General features: G+C 38.9%; 1 protein-coding gene across 2 annotated transcripts in view; it reads left to right on the top strand.

Moving 5' to 3' along the window:
* The window catches only part of LOC127440207 (alpha-tectorin-like), a 58,028-nt gene that overhangs the window by 31,400 nt on the left and 10,871 nt on the right, over positions 1-15,757 (top strand). Inside the window, exons 11-20 of one of the 2 annotated variants that reach the window (XR_007897093.1) lie at positions 65-635; positions 794-1,443; positions 2,275-2,379; positions 2,860-3,400; positions 4,263-4,465; positions 8,483-8,863; positions 9,923-10,209; positions 11,440-11,720; positions 12,952-13,059; positions 14,460-14,491. Coding sequence is in view for 1 of the 2 variants with exons in the window: in XM_051696669.1 (XP_051552629.1) it covers positions 65-635; positions 794-1,443; positions 2,275-2,379; positions 2,860-3,400; positions 4,263-4,465; positions 8,483-8,863; positions 9,923-10,209; positions 11,440-11,720; positions 12,949-13,059; positions 14,460-14,662 (3,333 nt within the window). In the remaining variant the exon portion in view is untranslated. Of the gene's footprint in view, positions 1-64; positions 636-793; positions 1,444-2,274; positions 2,380-2,859; positions 3,401-4,262; positions 4,466-8,482; positions 8,864-9,922; positions 10,210-11,439; positions 11,721-12,948; positions 13,060-14,459; positions 14,663-15,757 lie in introns of those variants that run through there. The other variant, XM_051696669.1, reaches the window with a different exon arrangement.

Genomic DNA, 15,757 nt, shown 5'->3' with positions numbered 1-15,757 from the left:
CACAAACTAAGTTATTTATTGTATGAAATGAGCTGATGATGTCATTCCTTTCTTCCCCACCTAGGTAAATGGTGAATTAGTCATTCTTCCTTATGTCCATCCAGTGGAGCCTCTCACGATATACCGTTCCTCTGGTAATACCACGGTGATTGAATGGAGTGGTCTGGTCCGCACCCGATACTCCCGTCAAGGCTTCCTAAACATCACTCTCTCCACTCTCTTTTACAACACCACGTGTGGTCTCTGTGGTTTCTTCAACGGAGATCCAGTTGATGACCTCCGTCTACCCAGTGGCAGGCAGGCTGATACAGCAGATCAGTTTATTGAAGGCTGGAGAGCCATTGCGGATGATCTGACATGCAACGGCGATTGTGAGGACTTGTATCGTATGTGTACAGATTTAAGGCTGTACCAGAGCTCGTGGTTGTGTGGAAACATCAATGACCCAGGAAACAGCTCGTTCCTGGCTTGCCACACAGCTGTTAACCCATCTCCTTTCTTTAGGAACTGTCTCTACAACATGTGTGTGCGGGAGGGAAACCGTTCCGCTCTGTGTAACTCCCTGCAGGCATATGCTTCAGCTTGTCAGGATGCTCAGATCAACCTAGGATCCTGGAGGAGTGCGACCAACTGCCGTAAGAGACAATTGCATGAACAGATGACATCAAATCAGTTATTATTAGATACAAACATTGTTTCTATTGATTGTGTTTCTCACTTCCTTCTCTCTCACCATTTCACCATGCTTTCTTGTTACATTATTTCCTCTTTCTTTCTTTCTTTCTTTCTTCAGCTTTACCCTGCCCTGAGAACAGTCATTTCGATGAGTGTACATCTGCATGCCCTCTCACTTGTTCTAAACTGGACGATCCTGAGGAGCCATGTCCAGTACCTTGCTCCGAGGGCTGCCAGTGTGAAGAGGGCTTTGCCCTGCACGACGGCCTCTGCGTGGCACGTAGCGACTGTGGCTGCTTCTACCTGGGTCGCCAATTAGCCACCAATGAGACATTCTGGACGGACTGGGAGTGCCAGGAGCGATGCTTCTGTAACGGCACGGACAACAGCATCTACTGCACATTCTCACACTGTCACCCAGAGGAATACTGCCAAGAGAGCGAAGGTCTGTTTTTCTGTCAGCCGAGGACAGAAGCCATGTGTGTTGTTGCTGGATACGGACACTTTTTACCATTTGGAGGTGTTCCATTTGACCTCCAGAGCAGCTGCACTCTTCGTCTGGCTACTACTGAGTGTGGAGAAGGAGACGAGGATGGATTTGGGGGACTGGAGAGTGCAGAGGAGGTTCTGGGAGGACTGCCCAGGTTCCAACTCTCGGCACGTAATGAGGAGAGAGACACAGGCCAGGCTATATGGCCGCGAGGATTTGTTCTGGAGGTCTATGGATATGAGATCGAGGTCTTGCGAAGCTTCAAACACACAGTCACGGTAAGAAGATATGGGAGACGGATTGTTCAGGGGAAGGCATCAATATTGTGAATAATGTTAATGTTATTCTAAACAGGTCCATGAATATTAACAGTATTTTGTTTAAAGCCTGCGTAAAGAGTCATACAGCCTACTCTTAAAGATATCTTGTTCTTATTGTTTCCAATGTGTACAAATATGATCCAGCAGCTAAAACTAATTTGAATCTTTGCAAAATTCTACACCTGCACTGGAACAGATAGCCACTGATCAACTTGCTGCTGCTGCTACTTGGCCATTTGCTTGAGTGACAGAAATTCTATAATCGCAAGAATTAATCTGTAATTCTAGAACACAATGAATCTACACTTTTTGAAGGTTAAGCTCCTCATTTGTATGACACAAAGTTATTTTTAATCAACCAGACAGAAGAGCTCAACAAAGGGGTACATTCCGATTTTTTCAGGTGTGGAGTATAGGATTACAGCCAGCATCTGTTAGCATATTGGAGCAGATTCAGAGGGACACTTACAAGTGAGTGACATCTGGAATGAGTTCACAACACCACCTAAAGATCTGAGGAACTTTAGATCAAATAAAGATTGAGAGGAGAAGAAAACCAAGATAGTGAATGAGAGACAGAGTGAATCATCAAGAAACTGGCTTTTGAACTTTGTTAAGTGTAGATAGACAATGAACAAGATATGGATAAAGAGGACATGGAGGGAAAGAGATAAGTAGCAAAGCCAGGGGATGAGAGAGAAAGGAATGAAATGTGTACAAAAGAGTTTTGAATTACATTAAAGAAACAAATGTGATGAAGAATTCAGAGTATTTCTTTCTCTCTTTTAGGTGAATAAAGAGCGCCTGTACTTGCCATTAAAACTTGGTCCTGGGAAGGTTAACATCTACACCCTGGGTCTCCAGTTACTTGTGGAGACAGACTTTGGCCTGAAGGTAGAGTGCAAACCAAAAAGTCATACACAGACCATTGATGACCAAAACACATTCACAGAAAAAGCTATAAAACCCTACCATTTACAGTGTTTACAGTGATTATAATGATTATTATCAGAGTCAAGTAGCTACCATCTACTTGAATGGGGAAAGACTGAAATCCCAAAAAACGTTGGTCAAGATTACAAGCAAATAACATATTTAAAATCAGCAATACAATCTGTGCTTCTTTAGCTCAGATCATGCTAAAAAAGCGTTTTGTTTCCGAGCTGGTGCAGCTAATGTGCATGCACATTCTCTATGAAAACTGACAAGCGATGTCTCTTTTAAAAAGGTGATTAGCTCTTTTAACTGTAAGGCAGGACTCCTATGTAACCATTTCTTCCACTCATTAGTATACATGTGACCTGTCTCATCCTATACAGTCTCTGTTATTATTAATTTTTTGAAGATGGTTAATATCTCCATATCCCCATACAGGTGGCTTTTGACTGGAACACTCTACTGCTCGTCACACTGCCTCGCAGTCTCTTTAACGCCACCTGTGGGCTCTGCCAAGGACTGCCCATTTCTGGCCCAGCTCTCAGTGTCACCGAATGGGGTATGGCATGGGCAGACCGTGATACCTTCTGCCAGGTGGGATGTGGTGACTCTTGCCCCCGCTGTGGATTGGTTGAGAGGGGTTTGGCTGCTGAGGTTCCCGCCCAAGTAACTGATGCTGTTAGTGGCACTGACATGGAGAGTGGCAACCCAGGCAGCCGTTTCCACATTGCTGAAGGGCTGTATCTGTATATTGAACCTGAGGCCGTGAGATTGTGCGGACTTATAATAGACCGTGGAGGTGTGTTTGCGCGCTGTCACAGCAAAGTAGCACCAGCGTATTTCTACCAGAGCTGTCTGCAGGATACATGTGTGGACCAAGGTGCAAGGGAGACCATCTGTAATTGGCTACAGATTTATGCCAGTACCTGTCAGACACAAGGAGTGTCTGTCACTGGCTGGAAAAGTTCAACACCCTGTGGTGAGAATCTTAAATTTTTTCTGTTGTCACAATATTCTTAGGCATAATAATTAGTAGTGCTTGCTAAGGCAAGAATCACTAATTATTATTTTTATACTTAGGATTAGGAGTTTGTAACTTGCCCCACACATTTGTGCTATGGACATAAATGATACCTTAAAGTGTGCGGCTTAATGAAAAGAAGTGTGCTATTGCTGTTCTCAGTGATCAGACTAATACTTTTCGCCTGGGAGACCATAAAACAAACAAAAAACTCCCATAGACTTACATTGCAGTAAGGACCCAAGCCATATCTAAGGACCAGAATGTCATTAAGCCCTGTGCTGGGCATTTTTGACTTCGGCTAGTAAGCAACCAGCCAGAACACCATAGCAACCACCTATCATTGCCCTAGCAACCAGCTACAACACTCTAGCAACCCCATAGCAACACCCTGGCAACCATCCAGAACACCCTTGCTCACACAGGCTAGCACCCCTCAGATTTCAGTTTCACAGTTTCTTCAAAAAAGAGGAGGCTGAGAGGAATTATTTGTCTAAATTGCATTTATAAACATATTTTACCATTTACACACAAATATTGTTGCACTTCTAGATCTGACATGAGAAGGCCATACCAAAATCCCATTATGCCTGGTGTTACGCTGACTTACTGCAAACTATGGCTTAATTAAAAAATGTTCTGTTTAGCTAACACAGAAACTACAGGACACTTTATCACAAACAAAGCCCCATGAATGCCACACATTCATATAAGCCCTTTACAGTGAAATACAATACATCCTTCTTCTAGAGAAATTCTCCCATTCCAAATTCTCCATTGAACTCATCTTGTTCTGCCCTCTCTGTATGTGTGTGCCCAGTGTTGCCGTGCCCTGTGAACAGTCACTATTCCAGCTGTGTGATGGTTTGCCAGCCGCAGTGTACTCCTGCACGTGGGCAGAGGGACTGTAACCAGTTTAACTGCGTTGAAGGGTGCCAGTGTGACCAGGGCTATGTGCTCAATGGCAAGAGCTGTATCCTCAGTCAGAACTGTGGATGCTACATGGATGGTAAATACTATGAGGTGAGACAGGATGTTGAAAAATTGGAAAAGGTCAATACCCAAAATGGGATGGGCCTGGTAGCTCTGCGAGTAAAGACGCTGAATACCACCCCTGGAGTCATGAGTTTGAATCCAGGGCATGCTGAGTGACTCCAGCCAGATCTCCTAAGCAACCAAATTGGCCCGGTTGCTAGGGAGGGTAGAGTCACATGGGGTATCCTCTTCGTTGTCGCTATAATGTGGTTCTCGCTCTCGGTGGGGCATGTGGTGAGTTGTGCGTGGATGCCGCGGAGAATAGCGTGAAGCCTTCACATGCGCTGTGTCTCCGCGGTAACGCACTCAACAAGCCACGTGATAAGATGTGCGGATTGACGGTCTCGGACGCTGAGGCAGATGACGAGACTTGTCCTCTGCCACCCGGATTGAGGCGAGTCACTACACCACCACAAGGACTTAGAGCGCATTGGGAATTGGCCATTCCAAATTGGGGAGAAAAGGGGAGAAAACAAATTCCCCAAATGGGGCTGTATGGTAAATGTTCAGTACAAATTGAGCTGATATAGTCAGACATTGAAGATGAGGGTAGAAATGAGGTTGCACCCAAACAAACTTTAACATTCTTTATTAAAACGTTTTGCAAATCAGAATATAACACTGCCAAAATAAATTATGTATAGTTTCTATTTCCAAACAACAATTCCTAATCATTATCTTTGTCTTTTTTTGTGTGTGAAAAAATAACTTAACATCCCATATCTACAACTAAACATCTTACATTTAATAAATGTAATGAATGTATCTTGACTAAGTGCATCATGTCTTGTTCCATTGGCAGATTTTTTTCCACTCGTTTTACGCATAAACCTTGCAAATGTTTTTTATTTTTTACGTTTATATTTATTATTCCTGTTTTCTAAGAACCATTTTTCACAGTCCATCAAACTGATAGAATTTGAAGAAACTGGATTTAGTATGTGTATATATATATATATATATATATATATATATATATAGTATTAATAGTGGTGCTTGATGAGCCATGCACTTAAAGCTGGGATATAACTCAAATCGTGCAGCTTGTTGAGGAGAGGAGTGCTATAACTTTCCTAAGCGATTAGATTTACCATTTTCACCTGACAAATGATATAGTCCATTATCACACTTCCGTGTTCGCACAACGGAAGCTTCGATTTGTAGTGTAAAACAACTTCCAAAGCAGTCTGTTTCAGTGGTAGTACCCATAGCACGGAATTATTATGGTCTATTTTATGTAAACTTCATCTCAAATACTTAATCTAAACAGACCTACCTCATATTCCAATAAGTACACAGGGATGATGAAGCAAGTAAAAACAGTGTCATGTTACTTTATGATTTTTAAAGAGTATGTATGTGAGTAGGTAGCACTTCACAGTGTATAAGTTTATTTTATTAGAGGAATTCAAGAATATAGTAAACAAGAGCACATATACACATTAAAGAGCATTAGAACAAGACAGTGATATACAGTGTGTCACAAAAAAATATACACTGGCGGCAAAAAGTTTAGAATAATGTACAGATTTTGCTCTTATGGAAAGAAATTGGTACTTTTATTTACCAAAGTGGCATTCAGCTGATCACAATGTATAGTCAGGACATTAATAACATGAAAAATTACTATTACAGTTAGAAAAAAATGTTCAGAACTTCTTAAACTACTTCAAAGAGTTCTCATCAAAAACTCCTCCATGTGCAGCAATGACAGCTTTACAGATCCTTGTTATTCTAGCTGTCAGTTTGTCCAGATACTCAGGTGACATTTCACCCCACGCTTCCTGTAGCACTTGCCATAGATGTGACTGTCTTGTCGGGCACTTCTCACGCACCTTACAGTCTAGCTGATCCCACAAAAACTCAATGGGGTTAAGATCCATAACACTCTTTTCCAATTATCTGTTGTACAATGTCTGTTTCTTTGCCCACTCTAACCTTTTCTTTTTGTTTTTCTGTTTCAAAAGTGGCTTTTTCTTTGCAATTCTTCCCATAAGGCCTGCACCCCTGAGTCTTCTCTTTACTGTACATGAAACTGGTGTTGAGCGGGTAGAATTCAATGAAGCTGTCAGCTGAGGACATGTGAGGCGTCTATTTCTCAAACTAGAGACTCTGATGTACTTATCCTCTTGTTTAGTTGTACATCTGACCTTCCACATCTCTTTCTGTCCTTGTTAGAGCCAGTTGTACTTTGTCTTTGAAGACTGCAGTGTACACCTTTGTATGAAATCTTCAATTTCAAGCATCGTATAGCCTTCAGTCCTCAAAACAATGATTGACTGATGAGTTTCTAGAGAAAGCTGTTTCTTTTTTGCCATTTTTGTCCTAATATTGACCTTAAGACATGCCAGTCTATTGCATAATGTGGCAACTCAAAAACAAACACAAAGACAATGTTAAGCTTCATTTAATGAACCAAATAGCTTCCAACTGTGTTTGATATAATGGCAAGTGATTTTCTAGTATCAAATCAGCAATTTAGCATGATTACTCAAGGATAAGGTGTTGGAGTGATGGCTGCTGGAAATGGGGCCTGTCTAGATTTGATCAAAAATGACTTTTTTCAAATAGTGTTGGTGCTGTTTTTTACATCAGTAATGTCCTGACTATACTTTGTGATCAGCTGAATGCCACTTTGGTGAATTAAAGTATCAATTTCCTTCCAAAACAGCAAAATCTGTACATTATTCCAAACTTTTGGCCGCCAGTGTATATATTTTGTGTAAAGATTATACAGGGTATGAGCAATGATAATGATCACATTGCTTTCATGTACTTACTTTTTAATATAATCTTCAGGTATGTTATAAGATCCATTTAATAATGTCCAAAAAAAGAAACATTTCTACCCCAGAGTCCGATAACAGAAAATAACTGGTTTAATCTTGTAAATGTTGAGTTATATCCTCATAGTTTGAGTGCAATCATTGGGGATGCATTTACTGGTGAGCAAGTGCATATTTAAATAAATAAATTGAGATGAAAATTCACGGTGTCTACAACTGTATTATATTTAAAGTACATACAGGAGATTAGCATGCTGCTACAGTGAAAACAATGACATTTAAGACTTAAACACAGTCTCTTCGGACTTGAGTTGAGCACATTAGTCCTCTGGGAGTAACCTGAACAGCGCGCAGCTCCTCATGAACTGGGAAAACTTTGCGCTGATAATCGCCTCGCTCAGATACTATTATACGTTAAAGTGGAAGATCACACACACTGTGAAGTGCTGTGTTAAGCCAAAGAAACAATTTAAATGGTTGATGTTTATTGTTATGTGCATCTAAGTTAATTTAATTTATTTATAAAAAATGACGATCATCTATCCATCTTTTTCCTGAACGCGGAAGTGTTCCATGGTTTGCCTGTTTTCAATTTCCGGTCTCCAGTGTTTTCACCCACATCAGCATTTATTCTTAGCTGGTAAAGTATTACATTTGTAGAAGCTGTCAAAAAAAACCATGTGAATCTATAGCGGCGATACTTCAGAGTCGAGATGACCTCACCTGATTTAATGACATGAAGCAATGATCCGAGGTTAGTTACGTTGATATCATTAACTACTTCGAGTTGTTATGACAGCCAACAACTGCACAAGTTGAGCGTGAAATTAATTTGTACTCCAAATAACACTTAAATGGTTGTTGTTCTTCATCTGAATCGCTCGTTTCAGTAAGATGTACATTGCGTGTGGAGACCACAAACAGAAAACAGGCAGTTAGAATCATCATGGCGCCGCCCAGTGGTTGCTCAGGAAAACTGTGGATAGACAGATCAATGGGTGGAAGTTTGATTACCCTACAATTTGGAGCCGGATGTGACGACACGCGGACTGTGATAAAGGCTAATAATGGGTGAAAAAATCCCATAGACTTACATTGAAGGATGTGCCCGAGCCATATCTAGGAAGCACAAGGGGATGTCAGTTTTGAATTTTGCTTCTTGTTGAATATAGTCATGTTAGTAGGTTTGTTCCATTTTCTCGCTCTCTGTCTCTCTCAGCCTAAGCAGTTATTCTGGAACAGTGACTGCACCAAGCGCTGTCAGTGTATTGGACGGAATCTTATTCAGTGTGACCCACGGCGATGTAAAGCAGAGGAAGAGTGTGTTCTACGTCATGGTGTTAGAGGATGCTTTGCCCGACGTAACCAGCACTGTGTGGCATCAGGCGGTGGCGTCTTCCGCACTTTTGATGGTGCCTCTCTACGTTTACCTGCCTCATGTTCCTTTGTTCTTTCAACCATCTGTCACAAGCTACCAGAGTTATCTTTTCAGCTCATAGCCAATTTTGACAAGTGGAGTATGCCCAACCTCACCACCATCTCTCATGCCTACCTCTATATCAACGAGGAGAACATTCTCATCTCGGGAAGCACAGTCAAGGTAGGGATCCACAAGTCATACTGCTCCTGATGTTTGGGACAAGAGATCTCACTGGTGAAAATTGTATGGTTGTCACGAATTGTTTAGGAGAATGTTTAAACCGAGCAGAAATACGTTAGGCCAAAATTCTCTCATCATTTACTCACCCTCATGCCACTCCAGATGTGTATGACTTTCTTCTGCTGAATACAAAAACATTTTTTTACAAGAACATCTCAGCTTTGTAGGTCCAGTGAATGGTGACCAGAATTTTGAATGTCCAAAAAGCACAAACTCAGCATAAAAGTAATCTATAAGACTCCAGTGGTTAAATCCATGTCTTCAGAATTGATGATATTGGTTTGGATGGACACAGATACATTTTTAAGTCCTTTTTTTACTATAAATCTCCACTTGAACTTTCACATTCTTCTTCTTTTGTTTTTGGCGATTTGCATTCTTCATGCATATTGCCACCTACAGTACTGGGCAAGGACGAGAATTTAAAGTAATAAGGACTTTCATATTGATGTGCTTCTCACCCACACCTTTCATATAGCTTCAGAAGACTTTGATTAAACCACTGGGGTCTTATGGATTACTTTTATGCTGCCTTTATGTACTTTTTGGAGCTTCAAAGTTCTGGCCACCATTCACTTGCATTGAATGGACCAACAGAGCTGAGAAATTCTTCTTTGGAATGGCATGAGGGTGAGTAAATGATGAAAATTTTCATTTTTGGGTGAACTAATCCTTTAAGCAATTGATACAATATACTTATTGTGTATGTGTACATACAGTGTTGTTACACTGTACTTTTAGGGTGGATGGCAAGATGGAAACCCTTGTTCTTAAAAATGCGAGATTCACGTGCAATATTGATACACTGTATTTTGTCCTGCAGTGATCTTACCCATACCCCGTGCCCTTACACTACCCTTTCCCTATTCATGGTAGCTGAAAATTCATGTATTAAAAGTACATAGTATACACCTAATATAAAGTGGGACCAAATTATAATGTAATGATTAAGACATGTTTCCCAGCTAAATGCTTAAGCGTTTTCCTCTTTTACCTCAGGTAAATGGTACACCCGTGTCCGTACCTTTTGTCACAGGTCTGATGACACGAGTGTCCACATCCGAGGGATTCCTGGTAATTGACACTCCCCAGGACATCCAGGTGCGTTATAACCGATTCAACACCCTCAGCATCACCATGGGCCCGCGGCTGCAGAACAAGGTGTGTGGACTGTGTGGAAACTTTAATGGGGACCCCACCGATGATTACATCACTTCTCGAGGCAAACCTGCCATCAGTGCATTGGAACTCGCTCAGAGCTGGAAAACCAATGGCATGCAGAACAGGTTAGAATGAAAAGTGTATCTTAACATTTGTAGGGATGTAATGTCATTCATTTATTTTAATATCTCAGATAAATGAAGTGATACTAACCATTTATTAAAGGAATATTCAGGATTAAACACAACTTAAAGGAATAGTTCTCCTAAAAAAAATAAAAATAATAATAATAATAATAAAAAATTAAAAAAAAATAAAGAAATCTGTCATCATTTACTCACCCTCATGTCGTTCTAAACCGACATGATTTTCTTTCTTCTGTGGATGGCAGTGTAAAGTGATTTAGCTTTCAAGCTTAAAAAATAATGCAAAAGTATTCTTCTTAGTGTTCTGAATACATACATACAATAGGTTTTGGTGAAAGACAACACTGAATTATAAAAAAGTCTTTATTCAGTGAAAATCTTGAAGTCTGTTGCACACTCATAAGAGAGCATGAGAGAAGCTTTCTCTTGAACAAACTTGTTGAATCTGGGTTACAGTTAGGTACTTACAATGGAAGTTATTGGGGCTTATCCATAAACGTTAAAATACTGTTTCAAAAGTATAGCCGCAAGACGAAAACAAGACGAGTGTTAACATAATTTTAGTGTGATAAAATCACGTAATAACCTTTTCTGTGTAAAGTTGCATCAAATTTTACAACTTCGTTGCATGACGACATAACATGACGACATGTAAAAACAGCGATTTAAACAACTTTCCAGCTCAAATAATACAGAAGCTTTAACAGAAGAATTAATTTAAGTGCTTTCATAAAATTATAAACTCCACATTTTTGCCTATAAAACACTCCAAGAATTGGCCCCATTCACTTCCAACATAAGTTGCAAATTAGATGCAAGATGCAAATGTCTGCCACAGTGTGACATCACAATGTGGAGCAAGTAGAGAACGAGTTGTCTGGGCAGCTTGGTTTCAACAAATGCTCTTTCTGCAGTGAGTAGGAAGTTTTGAGAAACTTACAGTATGTTTTTATAGTACATTGACCTCTTATGTTAAAAGATCAAGGAACATTTGATTCCTCATGTCAAGAGGAATTTGTTAAAGTGTTTAACAAAAATACAAGCTTCAGATTTATGCTTTTAAAACCTCTGGCACAATACCCCCCCCCCCCCCGTAGACTTCCACTGTCTTCCTTCATTTTTGCATCATCCCAGTAATTTCCTCCTCTCCTCTTTTCATTCTCCCTGCCTCTTATTTTCTGTCCTCCTCTGCCTGACTCTTGTTTGTAGCTGTGATGAGACGCAGTACGTGGCACTGGCTCAGTCCTGTGATAATACAGCAGTATCAGAGCTCCAAGGAGAGGACAACTGTCTGAAACTCACAGATTTGAAAGGTTTCTTCCAGCCCTGCCATGGCCTGCTGGACCCCCACCCCTTTTACCAGTCCTGTTATCTGGACGGCTGCTACAACCACCGTAGAGCCCAGGTGTGCGGCTCCATGGCAGCCTACGCTGAGGCCTGCCGCTCTTTTGGCACGCTCACTACCAAGTGGATTGCCCAGGAGAACTGCTGTAAGGGGACGCTGCCACCTACAGGATAAGATGGAAAAGAGGTGTAGGGGCAAAATGTCAGGGAGGGTGCAGAGGGAGGGGAAAAGGCAGTGAAAAGGATTTCAGAAAGTTGAGGGGAGGGAAATATTTTGTGAGGATCTGTGCATGTAAATGCATTCACATTCCTTACTGATTCTCGAGACAAGGGACAAAGATTGTTTAAAATCTGAGTTTTTATTTTTTTAATAAATTAATTAATTTGAAATGGATATTGGAAAAGGTCTCAGCTAACAAACCATGTAAGGCAACAGGTTTTTATAAAAACACTTTTTTCTGAAAACTGACATTTATTCATTTCATAACTTACATCTTACTGTAATTAGTGTCATCTCCGTCAGACACACTAAAAAGCATGCAATTTTAATTAAATCCATCCAACAATTGTGTAAAGTTTTTAATTATCTAATAATGGTGTTCAGTAAAGGAGTTAAGTTAGAAAATACATTCTATTCATTTTTTTTTCTGTTTTTACACTATTCTGAAAATTGAAGAGAGTTGACAAAATTGAATATTTTTCCATCTTAATCATGTGTTGTACACTTGAGCCATTTTGTTTTTTTCCTCAATTAAAGTTGCCTCTATAACCTATATAAAAATATATATATAAAACATACCAGACCATGTGTCCTACTGTTGCATCCACTATGAGCAGGAAGTGGAAAGAGGTACTTAGAGTTATAGCTGACCATGATATTGTCTGATTTATTCAGGATTATAAAAAAATCGCAAAGTGTTGACGCAAAGTGAGGACACAACCTTGATCTTCCAACTGTGGAATCTTACAGATCCCTAGCTTTCATTTGATATTTATTTGAATCTGTAGCATTTTTAAACACTTTGTTTGGCAGTTACACATCATGACATCTAGGTGAGGACAGGTTAAGTTACATGTGCTTCCAAGTATAGAGCAAGCATTTTAAAGAATTCTAATGAAATTATTTAAAAATATAAGTAATGAATGCCCTGAGTATACACATTTCCTTTAGATTTAACTTTTCCAGTATTTTTATTATTATGAATTTCTTGATTTTTAACATAAAGATGACTTTGGTATGCAAGACATGTTTTGTCCCTTATCTCAACAGTCAGTGTCCGTTGTTTGTGTGAACGTGAGTGTGTAATGAATGGGTTCATATGTGTGTGCTTGTGCATGTCTGTGTGCTAACTTTGTACCTGGACCTGTCTTTAGCAGAATGGATCTATGACCCCTGTGCAGGAGAGATCTGCTCGAACAACACATGTGAGCAAGAGAATGGAGGAGATCTGTGTGGCTGCCCTGAACTACCCAGTACTGACTTTAGTAAGTAAAACAAGCCCTTCTGTGACATGACATATTGTGGCAGAAATTCACAAAAATCCTTTTTGAAGTTACAATAATAAGCTCTTTGTCTTTCAAATTTAGCAGAGAAAACCAACTCTAAACCATTTAATTAATAGTATTTGCAAAAGCAAGCATCACTGTGACTATTGCTCATATTTATGCTTAAGGATTTGAACAATGCCCCAAATTTTAAGTATATTAAAGGAATATTCTGAGTTCAATACCAGTTAAGCTCTATCGACAGAATTTGTGTAATAATGTTAATTATCACAAAACTAATTTTGACTTGTCCCTTCTTTTTTTAAATAAGAGGTTACAGTGAGGCACACACAATGAAAGTCAGTGCCAATTCACCACATTTTTGAGCGTTTAAAGGCAGAAAAGTGAAGATTATAATTTTATAAAAGCACTTGCATTAATTATTCTGTTAAAACTCATGTATTATTTGAGCTATAAAGTTGTTTAAATTGTTGTTTATACAGTCGTTTTAGGGTTTACAGCATTATGTCGTCATGGCAACAAAGTTGTAAAATTGGATATAACTTTTAAAAAAAAGTTACTAAGTGATTTTATCATACTAAAATCATGTTAATATTCATATTGTTTATGTCTTGTGTCTATACTTTTGAAACAGCGATTATTTTAACATTTACAAATTCACTTCCATTCACTTCCATTGTAAGTGCCTCACTGTAAACTCGGTTTTGCTTTTTTTATAGAAAAGGAGGGACGAGTCAAAATCTTTGTGGTAATCAACATTATGCCACAAATGCTGTCGATTGAGCTTAATTTTTATTGAACCTGTAATATTCCTTAAAATTTTCATCAGACATGAATGGCATATCAAATTGTGCAGCTTGTTGAGGAGAGATGTGCTATTACTTATTTTTCTATTAAACGATAGGACGGTAGGCCTATTGGACGATAAAATGGGGAAAAAAAAATCTCATAAACTTAAATTAAAGAACGGACATGAACTATCTATGGTCCAGACTATGACAGGGACTTGGGGGTGGGCTCTTTTGACCACCCAGAACAAAAAGAGCATTTGTTGAAACCAAGCTGCCCAAACAATTCGTTCTCTACCTGCTCCACATTGTGATGTCACACTGTGGCAGACATTTGCATCTTGCATCTAATTTGCAACTTATGTTGGAACAACCATGCAGAACTGCTTAGCAACCACATAGTTTTGCACAGGCAAGCTCTTCTCACATTTTCTTTAGAAAATGTAAAGGTTTAGTTGTCTTTTTTGTTTTAGTAATGGCCAAAATAAAAGTCTACATTTTGAAATGAACTTTATTTGATAAGAAATTATTGTTTAACGATTGGAAGACAATAAAGATCCTCTTTTTACCAACTTTCTCTTTGTGATGTAGGTGAGGATGACATCATCAAGGCAGAGGTGACCTGTAAGCATGCTCAGATGGAGGTTTCCATCTCTAAGTGCCGCCTGTTCCAGTTGGGCTTTGAGAGGGAGGATGTACGAATTAATGACCAGCACTGTGCTGGCATCGAGGGAGAAGATTTCATCTCCTTCCACATCAACAATACCAAAGGACACTGTGGCTCTATTGTACAGGTGAACATGTCCCTTCTCTTTCTCATTAACAAAGGTTCAAGAACAGACAGTGTAGTTCTTAAAACAGAAGTCTCAGTTCTGCCTCTTGGGAAAGAAAGGAAAGTACTGAGCCTTGGAGTCCAAAACAAATGTGTGTAGTCATGAGTTGTAGTCATAGTATCTCAAAAAATAGTGAGTTGCCTACTTCGATATCTTTTGGGCATAACAGACGCACCTGATGTGAAGGCTGTCTCAAATTTTAGATAGCAAAATTATATATATATATTTTAATTCTCAAAATGATGCCAAGTGTACCATTTGAAAAATTTCATTTGGCCAAAATGTGAGGCAACATATCTATTCTTATTATTACGACCCTCATATTCTGCATCATAACGAGTTTCCATTCAAATTTCCATCCAATATGGCAGACAAAACTGTTGTAAATGTTGTTTATAAATATTTTTTCAGTACTGGGAAGTTTAGACTGGAAGATGTTCCACCTAATTATGTAGGCTATTTATTATGTGAGCTACGTTTCTTATACTGCTTATTCGAGAGGTTTATGCTTATTTGGGAATCATTCGTGTATATCATCTGGGAGCGTTTATGGCAAGCCGAATTGACATTTAATCATTCGCAGAAGATTTTCACTAGTTAAAATGCAAAATCATTATATCAGGAATATAATCACAACTAGTGAAATTGCTAATTTTTGATATCAGTAATTACATTTGCACTAGTAAAAATGTTATTTCTTGATATCAAAAACTATATCATCACTCGCAGAAATTATATAATTCTTGATATCAAAAAATTTAATTTCTATTCGGTAAAAACTGTAATTTTTGATATTTGAAACTGTATTTTCACTAGTAGAATTTCACAATGATCTGTCATTCACTACATAAAACGCAATTACTGATATCTAAAATTAATTTCTTACTAGTTGAAATTCCAATTTCACATATCAGCAAAGCACTTTTTTACAACTAGTAAAAATGCAAATTTTTCATATTAGTAATTTCTTTTTCACTAGTGGCTATGTTAATTTCTAAAAGCTGTAATGTGATTGGTACTAGTAAAAAAAAAAAAAAAAAAATAAAAAAGCCTTTG

This window comes from Myxocyprinus asiaticus, chromosome 4, assembly GCF_019703515.2.
Source record: "Myxocyprinus asiaticus isolate MX2 ecotype Aquarium Trade chromosome 4, UBuf_Myxa_2, whole genome shotgun sequence".
Taxonomy (NCBI): Eukaryota; Metazoa; Chordata; class Actinopteri; order Cypriniformes; family Catostomidae; genus Myxocyprinus; species Myxocyprinus asiaticus.
Note: the sequence above shows the minus strand (reverse complement) of the source record. Positions and strands in the feature narration are given on the sequence as shown.